General features: G+C 53.3%; 1 protein-coding gene across 4 annotated transcripts in view; it reads left to right on the forward strand.

Moving 5' to 3' along the window:
- HPCAL1 (hippocalcin like 1) overlaps window positions 1-18,063 on the forward strand; it is a 132,935-nt gene extending 114,872 nt beyond the window's left edge. For all 4 annotated transcript variants that reach the window (XM_032172199.2, XM_058426770.1, XM_058426771.1 and 1 more), the window contains exons 3-5: window positions 10,196-10,597; window positions 13,793-13,898; window positions 17,185-18,063. In XM_032172199.2, coding sequence (XP_032028090.1) covers window positions 10,220-10,597; window positions 13,793-13,898; window positions 17,185-17,282 — 582 coding nt within the window. In that variant the 5' untranslated portion in view covers window positions 10,196-10,219 and the 3' untranslated portion in view covers window positions 17,283-18,063. The remainder of the gene's footprint in view (window positions 1-10,195; window positions 10,598-13,792; window positions 13,899-17,184) is intronic.
- The last annotated feature ends 5,080 nt before the right edge of the window (window positions 18,064-23,143 follow it).

The raw sequence follows: 23,143 nt of genomic DNA on the forward strand, positions 1-23,143 counted from the left end.
GTGGGGGTGGTTACCTGACTGCTGAGTCGCGGGACAGGGCTCTGTGTTGGTCAGGGGTGGCTAATTGCTGTAAGAAGCAAGTGCCAATCTCTGCTTGGCCCAGTGAAGTGGTGTTTCCTGATGTGCTGCAGTGGGATGTCACCGCAGGAGACAAAGGCTCTATTCCACGCAGTCACACAAGGACTTAAGTTTCTTCTTTTTAGTGGGTCTTTCGTCTCAGCCTTTCTCAGCTGGGGTTCCAGGAGGGAATCAAGGACTCACAGCAAAGGCATCATGGCGTGCAGGGAATGACTTTCCTCCTGCACACCTGGAACGAAACCAGTTACGCACCATCCTTAGATGCATGACTGGTTGGGGACATGGGCACGCCAGTCATTGACTGCAGGCTGTGGTTCAGATGAGAAAGCCTGGCTGAGAAATGCTTTAGGGTCTGTGCCCTCTGAGGCCTCTAAGTCTTCCCCTGGATATTCTGCTTCCAGGTGCCCAGCAAGAAAGGGCAGGAAAGGGCGCATAGAGCAAGGGCTGCCCTGAGAGTTATGGAGGCCCAGGCCAGAAGTGTGGTCATCACTCTGTCCACATCCCATTGGCCAGAGTGTAGTCACATGGTGCCACCTGGCTGCAAGGGAGGCTGGGAAATGTAGTCTGGCTGTGTGCCCTGGAAGAAAAGGCAACAGGGTAAGAGGAGCACGTGGTCTTGGCACAGGCTCTGTTCTTGCACATTCCTTCAGACTCTGCCTCCCACACCTCCTGAGGCTCTGGGGACCCCCTATCCCTGAGCCTTCTGGAATTTGGGGGCCCCAGTTGCCCTGTTTCTCCTCCCTGGCCCCCGTCCCTGCTCAGCTGTTTGCCATCTCCCTGCCCACTTCCCACTGATGTGTGTTGGGGCTTGTGGGCATAGATACTGCCTCGTGGATGTGATCAAGGTCATAGGTGCAGCCTTTTCCTTTTCTTGTTCTCCTTGTTGGGGTGGGGATTTTTTCAAAAGGAAGGGGCAAAGGTATTGTACTATTTTGGGGTCCCTACACTCTTCTGCCTCCACATTCTTCTGTTGTGTTTATGCTGCTAGACCTGGAGCCTTAGGATGAGCAGGTCTTGGCATCAGACTTTGTTTGCATCAGCAGAATCCTTTCTTTGCATCAGCAGAATCCTTTCTTTGAAAGAGAACAGATGCAGAAACAGATCAGAGGGTTGCTGCTCTGGTCAGTGCTGGACCCGGAGGCCCAGAGTCCTTCCTCCTCTCCTGCCCATCCTGTGGACCCCCAAAGCCTTAGGAAGGTCCCTGGGGCTCCTGGGACACAGCTCAGAGACTCCTGGCTGGTGTCACTCCTCTCTGTGAGTGACACCTCTCCCTTGCATTCCGAAAGTGGGTCACACTGGGATACCAGCTTTGTCCAAACCTCCCTGCCTCTGAAGTTAGCAAAACCTTAAAGCAGGTTCTTGTGCATGTGTGTGTATACACAGCAACTGCAACCACAGTAAGAGTGTCCATTCACCCAACACAGACACCCACCCTGTGCCAGGCCCAGCTGGGTCACCTGGGAGAGGGCGAAGGGTAGGAAGCACTTCCAGAGGAGGTGCTGAGTGAGGCAGGAGGCCGCAGGCGCACACGTCTGCCCTCTGGCACATGCAGGAAGGTGCTGGGAATGCAGGGAGCTTCTCCCCAGCAGACCATGATGCACTCTGCCTGTTACCTTCTAGCGGTGTGCTCACTGGGTTTGGCACTGCCCCTAATCTGGTACCTCCCTTTCTATATGCATCTGTGATTTCAGGCAGGTAAGTGTTATGAGTTTGGCATTCCAATGGGATCGGTAAGAACATAAATCACCGATCCATTCTGGGATAAATTTCTCCCTTCGTTCTGAGTGGTGATTTGGTTTTCATTGAGGCGAGTGGATTCTTAAGGCAGTGATCCTCAACTCCCAGGGCCTAGAACTTCACAGAAGGTGGCTCATTTTGATAATGAAAAATGCAGGGGTGCAAACCAGGCAGAAAGGGCCTGCCATTAGCCAACGATGTGTCCATCACCACGTCACCCTTGCCCGGGCCAGCCTCCCCTCTGCTGCCCACGCAAGGCCTGGGGAGGAGAGCCGGACCACCTGGGTCCAAGCCCTGGCTTTGCCTCTCAGAGGTTCCGGGGCTCTCCTAGGGTTGGTTTACTTGTGGTAAAGCGTGACTAATAGGTAAAGTAGCTGACAAAATGGGCCCCACAGGCCACGGGTGCCACTTCTGACTGTCCCTGCTGAGAGCAGGTCAGGTGCCTGGCATCACTTCTGCCCCATAGACACCGATAACACACGTTTGTCAGCTGCAGGTCAGTTCCCCAAGGGCAGCTGCTGTGCTACTGTAACACGGGACTGCAGACTGGGCACTTAAACTACGGAACTCTGTTTTCTCATGGTCTGGAGGCCAGAAATCCAAGGTGTTGGCAGGGTTGGGTGTTGGCAGGGTTGTTTCCTTAGAGGCCCCTCTCCTAGAATTGCAGATGGCCGTCATTTCGCCGCGTCTTCACACGGTTTCCCCTGTGTGTCTGTGTCCTCATCTCCTCTTCTTATAAGGACACCAGTCATATTGGATTAGGGCCCACCCCGGTGACCTCATTTTAACTTAATGACCTCTTTAAAGACTGTGTCTCCAAGTACAGTCCCATTCTGAGGGACCCGGGGTTAGGACTTCAACATGGGAATTTGGGGGAGGCACAGTGGAGGCCATAGCAGCAGCTGTCTCATTCTGCTCACAGCTGGTTCTCTCTGGCCACGTGCCAGAGAGGAGTATGATGCCATCCCCTTAAACCACACACGGACACGCTGCCAGGAGGAACGTCATCACATTTCAGCTGAAAGGAGTGAGGAATGAGGACGAGCAGGTGCAGAACGAAGCCTTCTCAAGCACTGGTCCATTCTGCACGTGCGCTGCTGCTGTTACAGCATCAGACAGGAGGCTGAACTAGAGACGCCTAAGACAGACCCTGCTTTCCCCTCCAGATGCTGGCTGCAAGAACGCCACACTTTTTTTTTTTTTTTTTTTTATACTTTAGGGTTTTAGGGTACATGTGCACAATGTGCAGGTTTGTTACATATGTATCCATGTGCCATGTTGATTTCCTGCACCCATTAACTCGTCATTTAGCATTAGGTGTATCTCCTAATGCTGTCCCTCCCCCCTCCCCCCACCCCACAACAGTCCCCGGAGTGTGATGTTCCCCTTCCTGTGTCCATGAGTTCTCATTGTTCAATTCCCACCTATGAGTGAGAACATGCGGTGTTTGGTTTTTTGTCCTTGCGATAGTTTACTGAGAATGATGTTTTCCAGTTTCATCCATGTCCCTACAAAGGACACGAACTCATCATTTTTTATGGCTGCATAGTATTCCATGGTGTATATGTGCCACATTTTCTTAATCCAGTCTATCGTTGTTGGACATTTGGGTTGGTTCCAACTCTTTGCTATTGTGAATAGTGCCGCAATAAACATACGTGTGCATGTGTCTTTATAGCAGCATGATTTATAGTCCTTTGGGTATATACCCAGTAATGGGATGGCTGGGTCAAATGGTATTTCTAGTTCTAGATCCCTGAGGAATCGCCACACTGACTTCCACAATGGTTGAACTAGTTTACAGTCCCACCAACAGTGTAAAAGTGTTCCTATTTCTCCACATCCTCTCCAGCACCTGTTGTTTCCTGATTTTTTAATGATGGCCATTCTAACTGGTGTGAGATGGTATCTCACTGTGGTTTTGATTTGCATTTCTCTGATGGCCAGTGATGATGAGCATTTCTTCATGTGTTTTTTGGCTGCATAAATGTCTTCTTTTGAGAAGTGTCTGTTCATGTCCTTTGCCCACTTTTTGATGGGGTTGTTTGTTTTTTTCTTGTAAATTTGTTTGAGTTCATTGTAGATTCTGGATATTAGCCCTTTGTCAGATGAGTAGGTTGCAAAAATTTTCTCCCATTCTGTAGGTTGCCTGTTCACTCTGATGATAGTTTCTTTTGCTGTGCAGAAGCTCTTTAGTTTAATGAGATCCCATTTGTCGATTTTGGCTTTTGTTGCCATTGCTTTTGGTGTTTTAGACATGAAGTCCTTGCCCACGCCTATGTCCTGAATGGTATTGCCTAGGTTTTCTTGTAGGATTTTAATGGTTTTAGGTCTAACATATAAGTCTTTAATCCATCTTGAATTAATTTTTGTATAAGGTGTAAGGAAGGGATCCAGTTTCAGCTTTCTACATATGGCTAGCCAGTTTTCCCAGCACCATTTATTAAATAGGGAATCCTTTCCCCATTTCTTGTTTTTGTCAGGTTTGTCAAAGATCAGATAGTTGTAGCTATGCGGCGTCATTTCTGAGGGCTCTGTTCTGTTCCATTGATCTATGTCTCTGTTGTGGTACCAGTACCATGCTGTTTTGGTTACTGTAGCCTTGTAGTATAGTTTAAAGTCAGGTAGCGTGATGCCTCCAGCTTTGTTCTTTTGGCTTAGGATTGACTTGGCGATGCGGGCTCTTTTTTGGTTCCATATGAACTTTAAAGTAGTTTTTTCCAATTCTGTGAAGAAAGTCATTGGTAGCTTGATGGGGATGGCATTGAATCTATAAATGACCTTGGGCAGTATGGCCATTTTCACGATATTGATTCTTCCAACCCATGAGCATGGAATGTTCTTCCATTTGTTTGTATCCTCTTTTATTTCATTGAGCAGTGGTTTGTAGTTCTCCTTGAAGAGGTCCTTCACATCCCTTGTAAGTTGGATTCCTAGGTATTTTATTCTCTTTGAAGCAATTGTGAATGGGAGTTCACTCATGATTTGGCTCTCTGTTTGTCTGTTATTGGTATACAAGAATGCTTGTGATTTTTGTACATTAATTTTGTATCCTGAGACTTTGCTGAAGTTGCTAATCAGCTTAAGGAGATTTTGGGCTGAGACAATGGGGTTTTCTAGATATACAATCATGTCATCTGCAAACAGGGACAATTTGACTTCCTCTTTTCCTAGTTGAATACCCTTTATTTCCTTCTCCTGCCTGATTGCTCTGGCCAGAACTTCCAGCACTATGTTGAATAGGAGCGGTGAGAGAGGGCATCCCTGTCTTGTGCCAGTTTTCAGAGGGAATGCTTCCAGTTTTTGCCCATTCAGTATGATATTGGCTGTGGGTTTGTCATAGATAGCTCTTATTATCTTGAGATACGTCCCATCAATACCTAATTTATTGAGAGTTTTTAGCATGAAGGGTTGTTGAATTTTGTCAAAGGCCTTTTCTGCATCTATTGAGATAATCATGTGGTTTTTGTCTTTGGTTCTGTTTATATGCTGGATTACATTTATTGATTTGCGTATGTTGAACCAGCCTTGCATCCCAGGGATGAAGCCCACTTGATCATGGTGGATAAGCTTTTTGATGTGCTGCTGGATTCGGTTTGCCAGTATTTTATTGAGGATTTTTGCATCAATAAGAACGCCACACTTTAAGAGGAGTGTGGACAATAGAAAGCCTTGAGAGCAGCTGAGCTGACGAAGGGATGGGAAAATGGGCCCTTTTGAAGCCTAGGAAGGACCAAGCGGAGATGTGCAGGGTTTGCGGGGTGCCCCAGCTTGAGTCTCAGTGCTCTGGGGGACATAGCGCAGAGCGGGACAGCCCTGTGGGTCAACCCCTGGCTGGTTCTGCAGACTCGGAGAGGTGGGACCCCTGCCCAAGGCTGCATGGGGGGCTGGCCCTGGGCTGGGTGTGGTCCCTCACACTGCCTGGGAGCCTCAGGAAACCTGCCGCAGCTGCTTGTTTTGCCACTCACTGGCCTGACTGCGGGAGCTGGAGGGGCTGAGAGGTCATTCCCTACTCCAGAGCTTAGCTCAACCTCCCAGGTGCCCTGCCCCCCATCCCTCCCAGAAAACCAGTTATTCCTCATCCTCATAAGCACTCCTAGGACACTTGCCATGTTCTATCAGTTTAGGGGTTCTCTGGGACAGCCACCCCCAGATCCATGCCCTGCCTATGAGCCATCTCCCCTCTCCTCCTCACCCCCGTGCTCCCCGTGTGGTGTTGGCCCCCGAGGCAGGGACTGTATGGGTTTTGTTCACTGCCCACACTCCCTCTGACACACAGAAAGTTCTGGAAAAGCTTCTGCATGGTGGAGGAGCCAATGCAGTTTGGCCGGGTGCCCCAGGCCTCCTCTTCATCATCACGACCACCCTGCCATCCCTGTTATTCAGGGGGGAGTCCAGAGCTCCAGGAAGTTGACCACCTCCCCAAGGCCCCCTGAGCAGGGGTGGGTGGAGCTGGCTCTGAACCCACACTCAATGCCTTTCCCCTGTGCCCCGGAGCCTGGCTCGGTGCCACCCGGGACTTGTTTGTGGAAGTGACACATGAACACCTAGCGAGCTCCATGGGCTCTGCGTGAGTGCGTCTTTGCCGACTCGGTGGCCCCACGCAGCAACCCGAGGGCCAGGGCAGGAAGCACAGGAGGAGCCACCACCGGTGCTGCAGGGCCTCAGGCCGGGCATCCATCCTCCACCTGTCCTTCTGCCGTCCATCTGTGGGTTCTCCCTCAGGTGCCACACAAGGCTGGTCCTTCACAATGGCCCAGGCCCTCAACTCAGTGGTCAGGAGGGTTCCCACCACCTCGGGGCATAGCGGCAGTCAAGGTTACCTCAGGTCCTCAGGCTACCTTTGCAAATAGGTCCTTGCAAAGACCCTATTTCACATTCACAGATACTGGGAGTTAGGACTTCAACATCTTTTAGGGGGGACATGATTCAACCCACGCATCTGGGCCTAGGAAGTGAAACTGCCCCAGTGAGCGATGCCCTGGGCACTGTGCAGTTGTGGGGGACACAGCCCTGACAGCTGGAGGGGGGCTCTCTGGACACAGAGCTGTCTGGGATCCACCAAGGCAACACAGGAAGGAGTCCAGAGCTCACCTGGATGAGACCCGAGAGCTGTCAGTGACAGCAGAATCCAGAGGGAGCCCACATCTCCAAGCCAGAGCTCTTCCAACAGGATAACAGTCTTGTCAGGCACTCTGGGAGGCCGAAGTGGGAGGGTCGCTTTGGGGCCAGGAGTTCGAGCAGCCTGGGCAGCATAGCAAGATCCCTATCTCTACAAACAAACCAAAAACCTCAGGAGCATCTTGGTTGTTTTTTCTCTTCTGTCAGGCATTTTGGTAATAGTGATATTTTGATTTTACATTTCCTTTTTTCTTTCATATAGAAATCTCTATGGCCATTTCTCTTGCGATTTAATTGAGTTTCCAAAGTGAACTAGCTGCATGTTAGAACCAGGACTTTTTTGAGCCCTCTAGAGCATGCTGGCAGGCGTCATCCCCAAGCCCCAGGGTGGGTCATATTTCTGGATGGTGGAGGCAGGGGGTGCAGGGGTCCCCTATCTGCACATTGTTCTAGGTCTGATGTGATTCCTCAACTCCTCCACGAAACAGGGGCCATGTTTGTCCTCATCTGGGGCAAGCTGCAGTTGGAGAGGCTGGCCTCCTGTGACTGCACATCCAGAGCTGGGCTTAACTGGCCACGAGGAGAGACGAATCCTTCTCTCTTAATAAAAAGTCCCCAGGGGCTGGGCACAGTGGCTCACACCTGTAATCCCAGCACATTGGGAGGCTGAGGCGGGTGGATCACCTGAAGTCAGGAGTTCGAGACCAGCCTGGCCAAAATGGTGAAACCCCATCTCTACTAAAAATACAAAAATTAGCTGGGCATGGTGGTGCATGCCTGTAATCCCAGCTACTTGGGAGGCTGAGGCACAAGAATAGCTTGAACCCAGGAGGCGGAGGTTGCAGTGAGCCGAGATCGCTCCATTGCACTCCAACCTGGGTGACAAGAGCAAAATTCCCTCTCAAAAAAAAAAAAAAAAAAAAAAAAAAATCCTCAGGGCCCATGTCCACCCAGCCGTCTCTCCTTCCCAGCCAATGTTATTCTTTCCTCATAAGCCCCTCCAGAGCACAAACACACAAGCACGTATGTTTGTCTTCTTTTTTCATAAATGGTAACAAGCTCTGTGTGCTGTTGTGCAGCTTCTCTTTTCACATAAAAATACACCTTGAAGATTATTTCTCATGAGTACGTAAGATGGGCACCTGAGTAGTTGCTGTTATAGACCGTGTAGGCAATGGCTGCCTGCACAGATTATTTGCACAGGTGGGAGTATCGTTAGATGTTTCTGGAAGTGGGATGGCTGGGTCAAGGTGAATGTGTGTTTGTAATTTTGAAAGATAAAGTCATACAGATAAGTAAAAATGCCAGGCATCTTGGCTCACGGCTGTAGTCCCAACACATTGGGAGGTCAAGGTGGGAGGACTGCTTGAAGCTAGGAGCTTGAGACCAGCCTGGGCAAAATAGTGAGGCCTCATTTCTACAAAAAAAAAAAAAAAAAAAAAAATTAACTGGGTGTGGTGGTGTGTGCCTGTAGTCTCAGCTACTCAGGAGGCTGAGGTGGGAGGATCACTTGAGTACCGGAGGTCAAGGCTTCAGTGAGCCATGATCACACACTGCAGCCTGGGTGACAGAGTGACAGCCTGTCTCAAAAAATAAATAAATAATAGATAAGATAGATAGATTGATTGATATAGAGAGGATAAGTAAAAACAAAAACATGTATGTACTATAAAACCTGGGATGGGCCGGGCGTGGTGGCTCACGCCTTGAGGTCAGGAGTTTGAGACCAACCTGGCCAACATAGTGTGAAACCCTGTCTCTACTAAAAATACATGAATAAATAAATAAATAAATAAATAGCCAGGTGTGGTGGTGCATGCCTATAATCCTAGCTACTCAGGAGGCTGAGTTGAGAGGATTGCTTGAACCCAGAAGGTGGAGGTTGCAGTGAGCCGAGATCACGCCACTGCACACTCCTCATAAGTGCCTGGAAAGGCAACACAGCGAGACTCCGTCTCAAAAACAAAAACAAAAACAAAAACAAAAACAAAAAAAAACCTGGGATAGAGGCAGAGAAGAAAGGAAGTGGTGGGCAGTGTGGGTGGTCTGTCTTACCTTTCATAATGGAGAGCTGGTGCCTACTGTTTAGAATTCACAAACACAGACAGAGTTCAAAGTGGTTACCACTGTGGCTAGGGTAGGAGACATCTTTTATTTCTCATTCTTCCATGTACTTCAAAAATTATCACGCCCTGTATATAAGTTAACTGTTAATGTAAGAAAATAACATGAGGTGGTGCAGTGGCAGCCGTGTTAATGCCGGTTAATCAGTCTTGCATTCAGGCCTGGTGGAGAACCGCCCTGGGGGATGGTTTTGAGCACAGCAGTTCCTTGTTCCCACAGGTGCCTCATTTTTCCCTGGTTCCATTCAGAACATCATTGACTGCCTAGAGCTAATTCCAGATCCTCCTCCCACCCAGGGCAGTTTATCAAAGGCAAAATAAAGAGGGTGGGCTGGGGACAGTGGTTCACACCTGTAATCCCAGCACCTTGGGAGGCAGGTGGATCACCTGAGGTCCGGAGTTCAAGACCAGCCTGGCCAACATGGTGACGCCCTGTCTCTACTAAAAATACAAAAAATTAGCTGGGCGCGGTGACACACACCTGTAATCCCAGCTACTCAGGAGGCTGAGGCAGGAGAATTGCTTGAACCTGAGAGGCGGAGGTTACAGTGAGCTGTGATCCTGCTACTGCACTGCAGTCTCGGCAACAAGAGCGAAACTCCATCTCAAAAGAAACAAACAAATAAACAAAGAAGGTGGGTGGGGGTGACTCCCTGAAACTTTCTAGACGCCTTTTCTAAAGATAAAAACATAATGTGATGCCTGAAAGAGGGAAGAACTGCTCCAAAGAGTCTGGGATGTGGCTGAGGTGGTGACTTTGCGTGGAGCTGATGAGGGGGATGAAAGTAAGAACTGATTTTCATCTTCGCCTCTTGTACAACCCCTGCTGGGCACCGGATGATGCCCTGTTCCACTGATTTTAAGTTGCATTTTTTTCCCCACATTTCCACGTTCTCCAAGTGAGAATATGTCCCGCAGTGTGAGGTTGGGCTGTCATGATTTAATTAGCGTCTCTTGGCCTTCTTGGTGGTCCGTAAGATAGTGGCATGCCTTCCGATGGGGGACCCGGGAGTTGCTGAGTCGCAGTGCTTGCACAGCGATGGGTTTATTTGGTCTCTCTGGCACATGGCTCAGCCCTGCTCCGTGGCCGTGGGTGGCATCCCTGGCTGACCCCCTGTCGACCCCCTGTCTTGCAGGTGTAGTCACCGTCGCCAGCCGCCATGGGCAAGCAGAACAGCAAGCTGCGGCCCGAGGTGCTGCAGGACCTGCGGGAGAACACGGAGTTCACCGACCACGAGCTGCAGGAGTGGTACAAGGGCTTCCTCAAGGACTGCCCCACCGGCCACCTGACTGTGGACGAGTTCAAGAAGATCTACGCCAACTTCTTCCCCTACGGCGACGCTTCCAAGTTCGCCGAGCACGTCTTCCGCACCTTCGACACCAACGGCGACGGCACCATCGACTTCCGGGAGTTCATCATTGCGCTGAGCGTGACCTCGCGGGGCAAGCTGGAGCAGAAGCTCAAGTGGGCCTTCAGCATGTACGACCTGGACGGCAACGGCTACATCAGCCGCAGCGAGATGCTGGAGATCGTGCAGGTACCGGCGCCCGAGGTCCCGGGTCTCACCGTGGGCCCAGGCCCCCTCCCAGCTCCCAGCCCAGGGCTTTTTTTTTTTTTTTTTTAAAAGACAGGATCTTGCTCTATCACCCAGGCTGGAGTGCAGTGGCACGATCTCAGCTCACTGCAACCTCTGCCTCCTGGGCGCGGGTGATTTCCCCACTTCAGCCTCTTGAGCACTTCCATGCCCTGCCAATTTTATTGGTATTTTTGATGGTAGAGAGAGAGTTTTGCCACATTATCCAGGCTGGTCTTGAACTCCTAGGCTCAAGCGATCTGCCCGCCTCAGCCTCCCAGAGTGCTGGAATGACAGGTGTGAGCCACTGCGCCTGGCCTCCCCATGTTCTTTATGTTCACTGGACATTGGATCTTTCTTGGCCAGGTTGCTACCTGGTGCACTTTTGAAAGCGAGCAGTTGTCACCTGACCGGGCAGATCCTTGTGAAGGGCAATGGTAAAAGCCAACGTTTATTGATGACTTGCTATACATCAGGCCAGGTGGAGCACTTTGATCAGTTTTCATCTTCGTAACCCAACAGCGTGGGTCATTCTTTGCATTTTACAAAGTCTGAGACTCAAATAGATGAATTTCTAAGAATTATATTTATATATATATATATATATATATATATATTTTTTTTTTTTTTTTTGGAGACGGAGTCTCACTTTGTTGCCCAGGCTGGAGTGCAGTGGCATGATCTCAGCTCACTGCAACCTCCACCTCCTGGGTTCAAGAGATTCTCTTGTCTCAGCCTCCCATGTAGCTGGGATTATAGGCATGTGCCACCGCAGCCAGCTAATTTTTGTCTTTGTTTTGTTTTGTTTTGTTTTTTTTGAGACGGAGTCTCACACTGTTGTCCAGGCTGGAGTGCAGTGGCGCGATCTCTGCTCACTGCAACCTCTGCCTCCCAGGTTCAAGCGATTCTCCTGCCTCAGCCTCCCAAGAAGCTGGGATTAGAGGCATGCGCCACCATGCCCGGCTAATTTTTTTTTGTATTTTTAGTAGAGACGGGGTTTCACCATGTTGGCCAGGCTGGTCTCGAACTCCTGACCTCGTGATCCGCCTGCCTCGGCCTCCCAAAGTGCTGGCATTATAGGCGTGAGCTACCATGCCCAGCCAATTTTTGTATTTTCAATACAGACAAGGTTTCACCATGTTGGCCAGGCTAGTCTTGAACTCCTTACCTCAGGTGATCTGCCTTCAGCCTCCCAAAGTGCTGGGATTACAGGCATGGGCCACCGTGCCTGGCCAAGAATTATATGATTGCTGGGCTCCTTGGCACTTGCAAGAGGTACCTGCCGAGACCTGGGGAAAGCCCTGGATTTGAGAACGCAACAGATAGCTTGTGATGTCCCCAGGAATGCGCAGTTATCAAGTGAAACTGAAGCATTAATGATCACGAGAATCAGCTCAGCACGGGAAAGACGTCACTTTAGGAGGCATCTCTTCGCCTTCATGCCTATCAACAGCTCTAGCAGAAAGGCCATGTTTCAGAAGGAAACCAAGTTTTGTTCGCTTGGCCAGGTGCCTACGTATGCGAGAGAGAGTAGAGAGCAGAGCTGCCCCTCCCTGTCATTCCCCTGAGTGCCTCCCTGAGCTCAGGAGCATCCAATTCTAGAACTCCTCATGGCCAGGCCTGTAATCCCAACACTTTGGGAGGCTGAGGCTGGAGGATCACTTGAGCCCAGGAGTTTGAGACCAACCTGGGCAATATAGTGAGACTCCATCTCTATAAAAAATTAAAAGAGTAGCAGGGCATAGTGGCATGCACCTGTAGTCCCAGCTACTTGGGAGGCTGAGGTGGGAGGATTGCTTGAGCCCAGGAGTTCAAGGTTACAGTGAGCTATGATTGCACTGCTGCATTCCAGCCTGGGTGACAGAGTGAGACCCTGCCTCCAAAAAGACCAAAAACAAAACAAGAAAATGGAACTCTTCAGAAGGGGTGGTCCCATGGTAGGGAACTTCAGGGGTGTGCCTCCTGTAGCGGGTATCAAATCCGTGAACTTCTGCAGCAGCAGTGGCCCCCCTCAGGAGTGAGCAACCCATTTCCCACATAGATGGTTTTCACACCGTCAGAGTAAATTAACATGGGCTCGGGGAACTGGTACTGTCGTCACTTTCTGGCTCTTAGCTTCATGCAGTGGTGGAAGTAAGAATTCTACTTCCCAGGAATCACCCATCATGTCCTGTGTGTTAACCCTTACCCTTTGCAAATAGGTGTGCCTGTCACTGGCCGTGCAGAGGCTTGGTCAGAACTTAGGGGCACTGCTAGAACTGTTCCAAGCAGTGAGGAGCAACCACTTCTGTCCAAATAGGACAGCCCCCAAACCAAGTCCCCAAACCCTGAAAGCCTTCCCCCTACACCATCGATGGCTCCCTGGCCGGCTGGGTGGTGTTTCTCATAGGACACTTGGTTGCTGCCTCTTTCTCAAAATGAGAAAATGGTCTGTTGTCTTAGGAATGAGAATATCAAGCCACCTTCACATGGAGTGCTCAGAAAATCCCACAGCAGTGCCTCCACTCCCCATGCATGTCACTCTGCTCAGTGGCCACTCGCCAGTTCCATCACCATCTCCTCTGTACACCCACCAGCAGCACAGAGTCACATGCCCCAGGCTGGGCCACTCAGGCAGAGACGCGCAGAGAGACCAGCAGCTAGGCTGAGCCCTCGGCTGACAGTGCGCTAAAGAGGCCATGGAGACCCCAGTGCTGCCGGTTCCTGTCCTGTTGGGGCTGGTGATGGGGCTTTCCCTGTGAGTTTCGGGGGCTCAGTCTCTTTTAAACTGAGGGGTAACAGCCATGCAGTAAAATGCACACAGCTCGGCAGGCAGCGTGGTGAATTTCACACATCTGTGACCACCACTCTCCCTCAGCATTCCCAGCCCCCGACAGGGACACTTAGGTACCTTCCTGGCACTACCCACCCCCAGGCAGAGATACCAGCACCCTCACCACCCTCCCAGTAGAGCCCTTCTGCCGGCGCTGCTCTTGAACTTCACATAGACCCCCGTGAGGTTCACTAGGGAACACTCTCAACACTGGGGAAGGGTCCTGAAGGCCACCGGGAATCCCTGACCTCTCCGAGCCTTGTTGTGGGCTGGGTGGAAGCCCACCCTTGCTGCACCCGCTCGAGCTCCCAGGCCTCTGAGCACCCTGTCATTGCCTCCATCCGCAGGCCATCTACAAGATGGTGTCGTCTGTGATGAAGATGCCGGAGGATGAGTCCACCCCGGAGAAGCGCACGGACAAGATCTTCAGGCAGATGGACACCAACAACGACGGTAGGGCGGGATGGGGGCGGGGCTGCGTGTGTATGCCGCAGTGGGGGCAAAACGCATTTGGGGCGCCCCCTCCCCTCTGCAGCTTCTTGGTCTCCTGAGGGCCACGCCTGCCCCCTACCTGCCTGGCACCTGCCATGCCCAGGGAAGAATGGGATGCAGTCAGGGACACCCGGGCCGCATCCTGGTCCCTCTACACAGCTTTGTGATGCTGAGCATGTTGTGGCCTCTCTGAGCAACCGTCTCCCCACTCGTAGAACGGGGCATACCCATATTCCCGTGGGTACAATGTTTAGGGGCAGGGAGGCAAGCATGCTGGCGGCCCTAAACCTGGAGGGGTTGGGATCAAAGGATCCCAGCTGGTGGGGTCCTGGGGTGCTGGCCATGCCTTTCTTGCTGCCATCCTGAGAGAGGAAGCTGCCCAGGTGGCCCCAGTGTCCAAGGGGAACTGTCAGGATGTACACTGCCATCTTGTCCACCTACAGCAGCTCTGTGGGGACTCAGCCCCACTGCAGAAGTGCAAGTCTCACGATGGTGAGTGGCAGCAGTGGTGACGGGGCTGTGCCTTGAGTGCCGTCCTCTGCATTGGCTGTGAGGTCAGGGCAGCTGTGGGGCCCTCCCGTTCTGCTCTTCTTGCCGGCTTTGTCAAGAGCAGCCACAGCACCAGGTTAACAATAAAGAAACACAACCTTAAGAAGAGAAAATACTCCCCGGGTTGTGCTGGGGATTAAAAGATAAGCTAATGCCCAAGAAGCTGCTCTGGAAAGTCAGGAGTGCAGCCCTCGGGTGAGTTGAGCATGGCCCCAGCAGGAGACGGGATGTGGGGGAGCTGTGGGCAGCAAAGAGCATTCCAGGCAGCCGGGTCACAGTTTCAAAACACGCACACAGTAAACAAGGCCGCCTGGTGCCTGGCATTGCCTTCGGGCTCATGGGAAATGTGTGTTCCACCCTCCAGCCTAGCAGGGCACCTGCTGCCGCTCTCCCGAGGCTGTCCGCTCCTCGTGGGGATGGTGAATCCGGTCCATGGGGTTGTGGGGTTTCAGCGAGATGATGCCTTAGAGCTTTTAGCAGGGCTTGCACTCCACAGATAGTGGCTGTTGTTCCCAACTTCACAGTGTCCCTGGGGAAGCCACCCACGGTCACTCGCTGCCCGAACCTGCCTCTGGCTTGGCCCTGCCCACCTCTTCAGAGGACATCTTCTAGGTTGGTCGGGAATTTGGATGGCATGGTCATTGCTAACGTGCCCGCTGGAATGGAGCACTTCCTCCTGTGAGCCCAGGGGACCCGCCTGTCCCTGGAGCTTGGGGCAAGGAGAGAAGAGTGATACCAGGAAGGTGGGGCTGCAGCCAGGGGCCAGAGTCAGTTCAGGGAGTGGTCCTCGGCCCTCAAAGCTCCTCTGGGGACTGCTCAGGAGTGGTGGTGCCCTGGCCACCCCGGAAGGTGCGTGGCTGCTCCAGGCCTCTGGGCTGGGCTGAAGAGTTTCTCCAGGACATAAGTATCATTAAAGCCACCCTCTCCTCAGCTTGTCAGGCCGCACATGTGGAACAGGCTGTGCTCAGCAACCCCCTTGCCTGCCCTGCCCTCCATCAGGAGGAGCCAGTGGAACCTTCGGAAGCTCCCAGCATCTCAGCAGGCCTCAGAGTCGTCCTGGGGCAGCTCTGGCTCTCCCGACTGGAGGTGCATCTGGGCTGGCCCGCTCTCTCTCGGCCTGGGACAGGAGGGCCTGGGGTCAGGAACTGGAAGTGGGGAGGCTGGGGCCGTGGACTCTGAGGCCCCACACCTAGCCGAGGAGATGACCACACAGCTGGCTGCCCTGAGTGGTCAGAGGTGGAGGGGTGGGGAGCCGCTCTCTCCATTGGCAGAGGGTCCTGGGGACTGTCTGCTGAGGGCCTGGCTGTCCCTCCCTCTCCCTATCCACCCCTCAGCCCGGGCATTGTTTGGGCTCCCTCGGGGCCAGCAGGCTGCCCAGGCCCCAGAGGCATCAAGTTCGTGCGCTGGAAGAAGCCAGCCTGCCTGAGCCTGGGCCAGGGTTCCATGAGGACAGGTGTCCCTGCCTGCCAGTGGGCTGGAGGGGCTGAATTCCCAGCAGGGCCCTACTGGGCAGGGGCGTCCTCCGTCCTGGTGCTGGACTGAGTCCTCAAATGCATCCTCCCAGGTGCCTTTGAGAAGGGTGTTCCCATTATCCTGCCTTTGAGATGAAGATCCTGAGACCTGGAAACGTTGGTGACTTGCCGCGCGCCAGAGCCGAGAGCCCCTCCTGCATGCCTTCCCCTGTGCTGGGCCTGGCTGCATGCGTCTGTATTGCCTGCACAGACATTTTGCAGGGCGCCCTAGTGATTCCAGCTGACAGCACAGAGCCTCAAACAGACACACGGAGGGGCTGCCCCAGGACCCAGGCCACCAGGACGCAGCCAACCTCAAACCTCATCCTTCCCCACCAGCCGGAGCCAGAGGCGCCGCCTCCTGCCCTTGAAGTCATGTCTGAACGGGCAGAATCCTTACAGCCTATCTTGCTTGTGGACTAGCAGAGCCAGGGCTATGGCGACCACAGTGTGGGCTCATTGACAGCGATTATGGGATGGGGAGCAGATGCTCAGAACACCTCCCCACACCCGGCTGGGCCGATCAGCCTTATGGAGCCCTGCCCTGGGCCGCGAGCCTCCAGAGGCCGCTCAGCCCAGTGTGGAGTCACCGAGTCTGTGTCCTGGGAGAGGGAATATGTTGTCACCAGCACTGGATGCGGAGGATGAGGGAGCAGCTGATTCCTTAGCATGACCAATCTTTTTCTAGGTTTTCCTCTCACCGCATGGGGCCAACAGTACAGAGCATGAGTTCGGTACCCCAAGCCTGAGCAGCGGGTCTACGCTGATGCCAGGGAGGACCCGGCCCGTGCTTCCGGGGGCCCCCAACCAGCATGGCCTTCTCAGCCTGGATTATGTATGGGTTAGAGGCAAATGCTTCATTTTTCTGCACAATGTACATGTTCCTTAATAAGCAAAGTGTGGAGTGATTTCTAAAAGGATTTAAATGGCCCTCATTAGCCACGTCCTGCTGAGCTGCTGAGTAAGCCCTTTGAGGTACCTGATGTATTGCAGGGAGCAGGGAAAGGAAAAGGGATTTTTTTCAGAAATGCCTGTAAAGTGAATGGAGACTAGACACCGTCCAGCTTCAAGAAGGCTCAGGACTTTCACCAAGGGAGCATCCCTGACCGGAGAGCTGTCCCCATCCTCTCTGGAAGCATAAAGAACAGTGAGCACTGGCTAATCCCATTGTCTCTGGTCCCCTGCAGGCAAACTGTCCTTGGAAGAATTCATCAAAGGTGCCAAGAGCGACCCCTCCATCGTCCGCCTGCTGCAGTGCGACCCCAGCAGTGCCAGTCAGTTCTGAGCGAGCGGCCCCTGGACAGTTGCAGAGAAACACAGGCTTGTTGTGCCGTTTAAGCTTTGCTTGCAAGAGTGGATGCCCCGCAATCATTCCTGCTCTCCCCGGCCCCGGGCCTGGGGCATGCATCGCACCTGCCCGGCCCCGCGGCTGGGCCTCCCTCCTCCACCTGACCAATGCGACATTCCTCCCCTCACGCCCGGCCCGGTCCCTTCCAGGGCAACTCCCAGGGATGTGGTGACATGCAGGGTTCAAGTGTTCTTGGTTCCAGGCACCTCCCGGCTCACGGGGAGCTCAGAGGTCCACACCGAGGAGACCCGGCAGGACTTCCCGAGGCTGCGCCCCGGCCGGCCCATGCATTTTGTGATCCCAAGTGACTCTGTGGGAAGGGTGGGGACGAGGCGTCGGGAGGGTAGACAGGGAGCCCCTCCCGTGCATGGCTGCCCCCCCATTCATTTTCTCCACCACAGCCGCTTGCACGTATAGATACTGTGGTCCCCTTTCTTTTAATATATAAATTATGTATGGTGAAGTGGAGTGTATTGTGTAGGTCCCGTATTTAATGCCTCTGACTGCCTTTGAAGCGCAGCCCCCTGTGGCCCGCGGCCCCCTGAGCCTGGCTGTTGTGTGGTATTTATGCTCTTTGTCTGCCTGTTTCTAAGGAAATGCATGTGTGCCCTGAGCCGTGATGATCCTCCTGTCCGTGTCGTGAGCACAGGCGTTTGTGTCTGGTCTGTCCTCCCTGTTGATTGGTCTGGCATTTCCGATATTAAAATGATAAAATAAATGGCATTTTCTGGGTTTTGTGTCTGCCCGCGGGAGCCCCCATTCCTCAGGCTGTGGCCCCTGCACGCTCCAGCCGAGGTGGGTCTGCTGCGTGCCGCCGCTGTTGGTAAACCCGGCCCCTCATGTGTCCCTCCAGCTGTCCCTGCGTTTATAAATCTTGCACAGCCTGTTCTTCAATATCTGCCTAATGCCAAGAAATACTCGTGGAAATAAACGATGACTGTTCTTGGCATATCTGACTGTCAGGCTTCTGCCTCCCCCCAGCCCTTCCCTCTCCTTCTCCTTCCACGGTTTCAGGTCGTAGGAAAGCCACATTCCAAGAGAGGATGGGCATGGCCAAGGGTGCGGTCAGGCTGGCCCCAGAGGTGGCAGGCCTGGTTCTCCATTCAGCCTTCGCCTCTGCTGTCAGTGCTTCTGGTCCCAGCAGCAGAAGGCCCAGCTGATGAAGTGGGGGTTGGTCTCGCCTGCCAAGGGATCCAAAGGCAGCATTGCTGGGGATCCCCAGGCATCAGCTTGGTTTTTTTTGTTGTTATTTTGGTTGTTTGTTTTTTAGGAGTGTCTCTCTATGTTGCCCAGGCTAGCCTCGACCTCCTGGGCTCCAGCAATCCTTTCGCATCAGCCTCCTGAGTAGCTGGGACCTCGGGTGAACAGCACTGCGCCTCCTAATCACAGTCAGCTTTTCACCTCAGACTTGTCTCCCTGGGGTGCCCACAACTGCTGTTGTGGTTCTGGGCAGTACAGCTGACATGGGAGCATCAAGAGGCAGGGAGAGAAGCCTCTATCCTCCCACTGAGGGACAGGAAAACCCTCCAGAATCCGCCCACCATCCCGTCCCCACCAGCCCCACATCTCATGGCTGAAACCATGGCCTGTGTTCACAAGATGACCATGTGATGGCCACGGCTGGCTTAGGCTGGTCAAGATGGCCCTTGGCCAAGGAGGCATCCACCTCCCCCAGAGGGCATAGGGTTGGGAAGGGGTGAGTGGAATGGAGGTTCTATTACCAGGACGGGCACTACGGCATCTGCCCACCTGCCTGCTGCTGTCGGCTCCTCTGTGCCTCAGTGTCTTCACTGTAGGGGATGGGGGGAGCTGGGTGACTCAAGGTCACATGTGCAAAGCACATGGCTTGGAGCCTGCCTCCCAGCAGGCCTTCAGCAACAGCAGCTATTTTGTTGATTTTAGTCATTTTAATATTTAAGACTCCATGTCTCTTTTAATAGAAACGATGAGTCTGTTTGCCAAGTGCCTTCTGAGTCAATGGCACTGCTAGAGCTATTTCATAGTAAAACTCCCCACGCACCCAGAGCCACCAAGCCTTGATGGGGGAACAAGGTGGGGTGCAGGCCAGGTGCCCTGGGCAGATCTAGCTTGCTACGAAGAGGCAAGATGGTACCTTTGGCAACACTGTCTCACCTGGAAGAATAGCCAGTGAAGGGCTTGAATTATATAAACATTTAACTGGGACTGGCAAAGGTTAAATCAAGAGCGCTTGTTGTGGGGAGGGCTCACTTATGATGGGGACAGAGTCCAACGGACACAGATGGGAGTGACCACTACATTAGTCAGGGTTCTCCAGGAACAGAACTGATAGGAGACATGCATGGATGGGAGGGGTGGGTAGAGGGATGGGTGGGTGGGCGGATGGATGGATGGATGGATGGATGGATGGATGGATGGGTGGGTGGGTGGGTGGGTGGATGGATGGATGAATGAGTGAGTGAGGGGATGGGTGGGTGAATGGATGGGTGGGTGGATGCATAGATGGGTGGATGCATGGATGGGTGGATGGATGGCTGGTGGATAGGTTGGTGAATGGATGGGTGGGTGGATGCATAGATGGGTGGATGCATGGATGGGTGGATGGATGGCTGGTGGATGGGTTGGTGAATGGATGGGTGGGTGGATGGATGGATGGATGGGTGAATGGGTGGGTGGATGGATGGCTGGTAGATGGGTTGGTGAATGGATGGGTGGGTGGATGCATAGATGGGTGGATGCATGAATGGGTGGATGGACGGCTGGTGGATGGGTTGGTGAATGGATGGGTGGGTGAATGGATGGGTGGGTGGATGCATAGATGGGTGGATGCATGGATGGGTGGATGGATGGCTGGTGGATGGGTTGGTGAACGGGTGGATGGATGGATGGGTGGATGGGTGGGTGAATGGATGGGTGGGTGAGTGGGTGGGTGGGATGGATGGATGGATGGGTGGGTGAATGGTTGGGTGGGCGGGTGGGTGGATGGATGGATGGATGGGTGAATGGGTGGGTGAATGGGTGGTTAGATAGATGTATTTATCATAAGGAATTGGCTTATACGTGATTATGGAGGCTGAGAGGTCCCAAGGAGACAAGCAGCCCTGTCCCCCATAGACAGAGGTCAGCAAGCTGGGGACCCAGGAGAGCTAATGGTATAGTTCCACTCTGAATCTTAAGGGAGGAGGAGGCCAATGTCCCAGCTCAAGACTGTGAAGCAAAGAACAAATTCTCAGGCTTTTGTCCTATTCAGGCCTTCAGCTGAGTGGATGAGGCCCCCCACACTGGGGAGGGCGATCTGCTTTACCCCCCCTGGTTCCCCCATTGGTCACCAGTTCCAATGTCAAATTCATCCAAAAGCACCCTCACAGGCACACCCAGAATAATCGGTTTGCCCAAATGTCTGGGTACCCCATGGCCCAGTCACGTTGACACATAAAATTAACCATTATAACCACCTCTGCTCAGATGTGGGGGAGGTAGATATGGGGGTCCTAGTGGACCCTGCCCTACAAGGAGCTCACAGAAGCCAGTATGATTTGTCCGGGAGTCCAGTGCTCTCTGGGAAGGCAGGGAATTGAACCCCAAAGATGGTGTCCCTGTGCCAAGAAGCCCAGCCTATCAGAGGGGGAAAGAACCCAGAAGTGAACCCAGAACTGTCGTCCATGCCACCCCCCCAGCAGGAGGCCTCCTCAGTCTCTTCCTTTGTCCAGGATCAGGATCTTTCAGGGTGGGTTGTTAGAAAGTGTCTCGGCCAGGCACGGTGGCTCACGCCTGTAATCCCAGCACTTTGGGAGGCCGAAGCGGGCGGATCATGAGGTCAGGAGATCAAGACCATCTGGCTAACACGGTGAAACCCCGTCGCTACTAAAAATATAAAAAATTAGCCGAGTGTGGTGGTGGGTGCCTGTAGTCCCAGCTACTCGGGAGGCTGAGGCAGGAGAATGGCGTAAACCCAGAAGTTGGAGGTTGCAGTGAGCCAAGATGGCGCCACTGCACTGTAGCCTGGGTGACGGAGTGAGACTCTGTCTCAAAAAAAAGAAAAAAAGAAAGAAAGTGTCTCCACCTGTCCCTCCCTGGTAATTTGCAATACCGGCCCTGGGCCTGCTTCCTCCTCCTCCAACCCCATCCTTCTGCAAGCTTTTCTCTTGTCCTGCCTTCTCCTTGCCCCAGGGGATCCCAGACCCTTTGCCATCCTGCACGGGCACTCCAAGTTGTTAAAGTTCCTTGGGAGTTGCATACAAGTGTCCCTTATCCGACAGACAGATAGAAGATCTAATCAGGTACCTGCCTAAGCAAGGCTTATGTGTGTGGACTCAACAGAAACTCTGGAAAATGGCTCTGGTGGCTCCATGGTCCCATCCACCAGCTGTCCTGACACTCACTGCATGGTGTCCAGTGCTCACTGAGAAAACACAGGGTAATGGGGACAACTCCTGAGACAGGAAAATGTTTAGACTCGAAGGAACGAAGCCCTGGAGTGTGGAGGGGAGGGTGGCAGTACGGGGTGTTAGTCCCAAGACAGTTCATCTAGTCGGGCCACGATTAACCCCTAGTAGGGCAAGACTGTCACCTCCCTTACTCTGGACCTTAGGCCTTAATTAATACAGCCCCAGGCACTTTCTGCTTGGGTAGACTGGCCTCCCGCGTGGGAATCAGCATTGAGCTAGCAAAACATTAGCTCCCATTCATCAAGGGTTTCCTCGGACAGACACTGTTTAAAACTTTAAATGTCTAATTTAAATCTCCCATCAACCCTGCAATGTGGTATCACTACCACATTATACAGATCGATAATGCTGGTTTAAGAGAAGCTAAGTAACTAGCTTGAAATCCTTAGCAAGAAGTGGCAGAATCAGGAACTGAAAGAAGGATCATCTCCCAAGTCCGAGGTGCATCTTCTCCCGATTACAGAAAGGTCTTCCAGTAGTTGGGCTGGAGCCGGGTCCGTGTTTCCTTGCCAGCCCTCTGCGGCCTCCTTCAGGGCCCCTGGTGTCTAGGGAAATGAAGGAGTTTCTCCCTGGGTCCCTGAACAAGACTTAAACTCACTGCATTTGTGGCACCCAGGCCTGACTCCCTCCCCACCCCGTGCCAGGTCACGCCCTAGTGGAGAAGGGGGCGCGCCTCCCCATCGCTGCCTGAGGGGCGCCCTCCTGAGCCGCCCGTTTCTCAGGGCGGGGCACTGGACTCCGAATGGAACCCTCCCCTCCCTGCCGTGCTTAGGCAGGTACGTGATTAGATCTTCTATCTGCCTCTGGAGATCAGGGGTGCGCCTGAGCAGGGACCCAAAACGGGGGTCCAGTTAGGATTACAGCCCCCCAAGAGGAGACAGAACCCACAGGACCTTCAGGCTTCTGAGAGGGACATCGTGGGCTCAGGAAAAGGTATTTAGGAAAACAGGAGTTCGGCCTTGGGTTCATCCGTGACGTGAACTTCCCCTAGCCACCTTGCCCTGGGCTGCGCGCAGCTATGAATCAAGCCCACACGCCCGGGGAGCTGCTAGCCAGCGGGAGCCTCGGCCGTGGGGGAACAGACTCCGGCTTGGGGCGGCCTGGCAGCCCTGAAAGGAACAAGAGGAAAATGGAGCCGTGGGGCAGGGGCGGGGCTCGGCTCGAGAGGCAAGTGGTCCCGTGCTAGTCCCACCTGTCACCAGCCACCCACTCTGCCGCTCTGACTCCGCCACGGCGGCGCAGTGGCCTGGTGCCCGCTGGTCCTGGGCTCCGGCTCCGGGTCGGCAGCGATGTATCCTGGCCCAGGGAGGGGCGGGGAAGGGCAGGGCAGGGCAGGGCCGGGCCTGGGGCCAAGGTCAGTTTCCTTTAAGC

Source organism: Hylobates moloch, unplaced genomic scaffold (genome assembly GCF_009828535.3).
Source record: "Hylobates moloch isolate HMO894 unplaced genomic scaffold, HMol_V3 SCAFFOLD_13, whole genome shotgun sequence".
NCBI lineage: Eukaryota > Metazoa > Chordata > Mammalia > Primates > Hylobatidae > Hylobates > Hylobates moloch.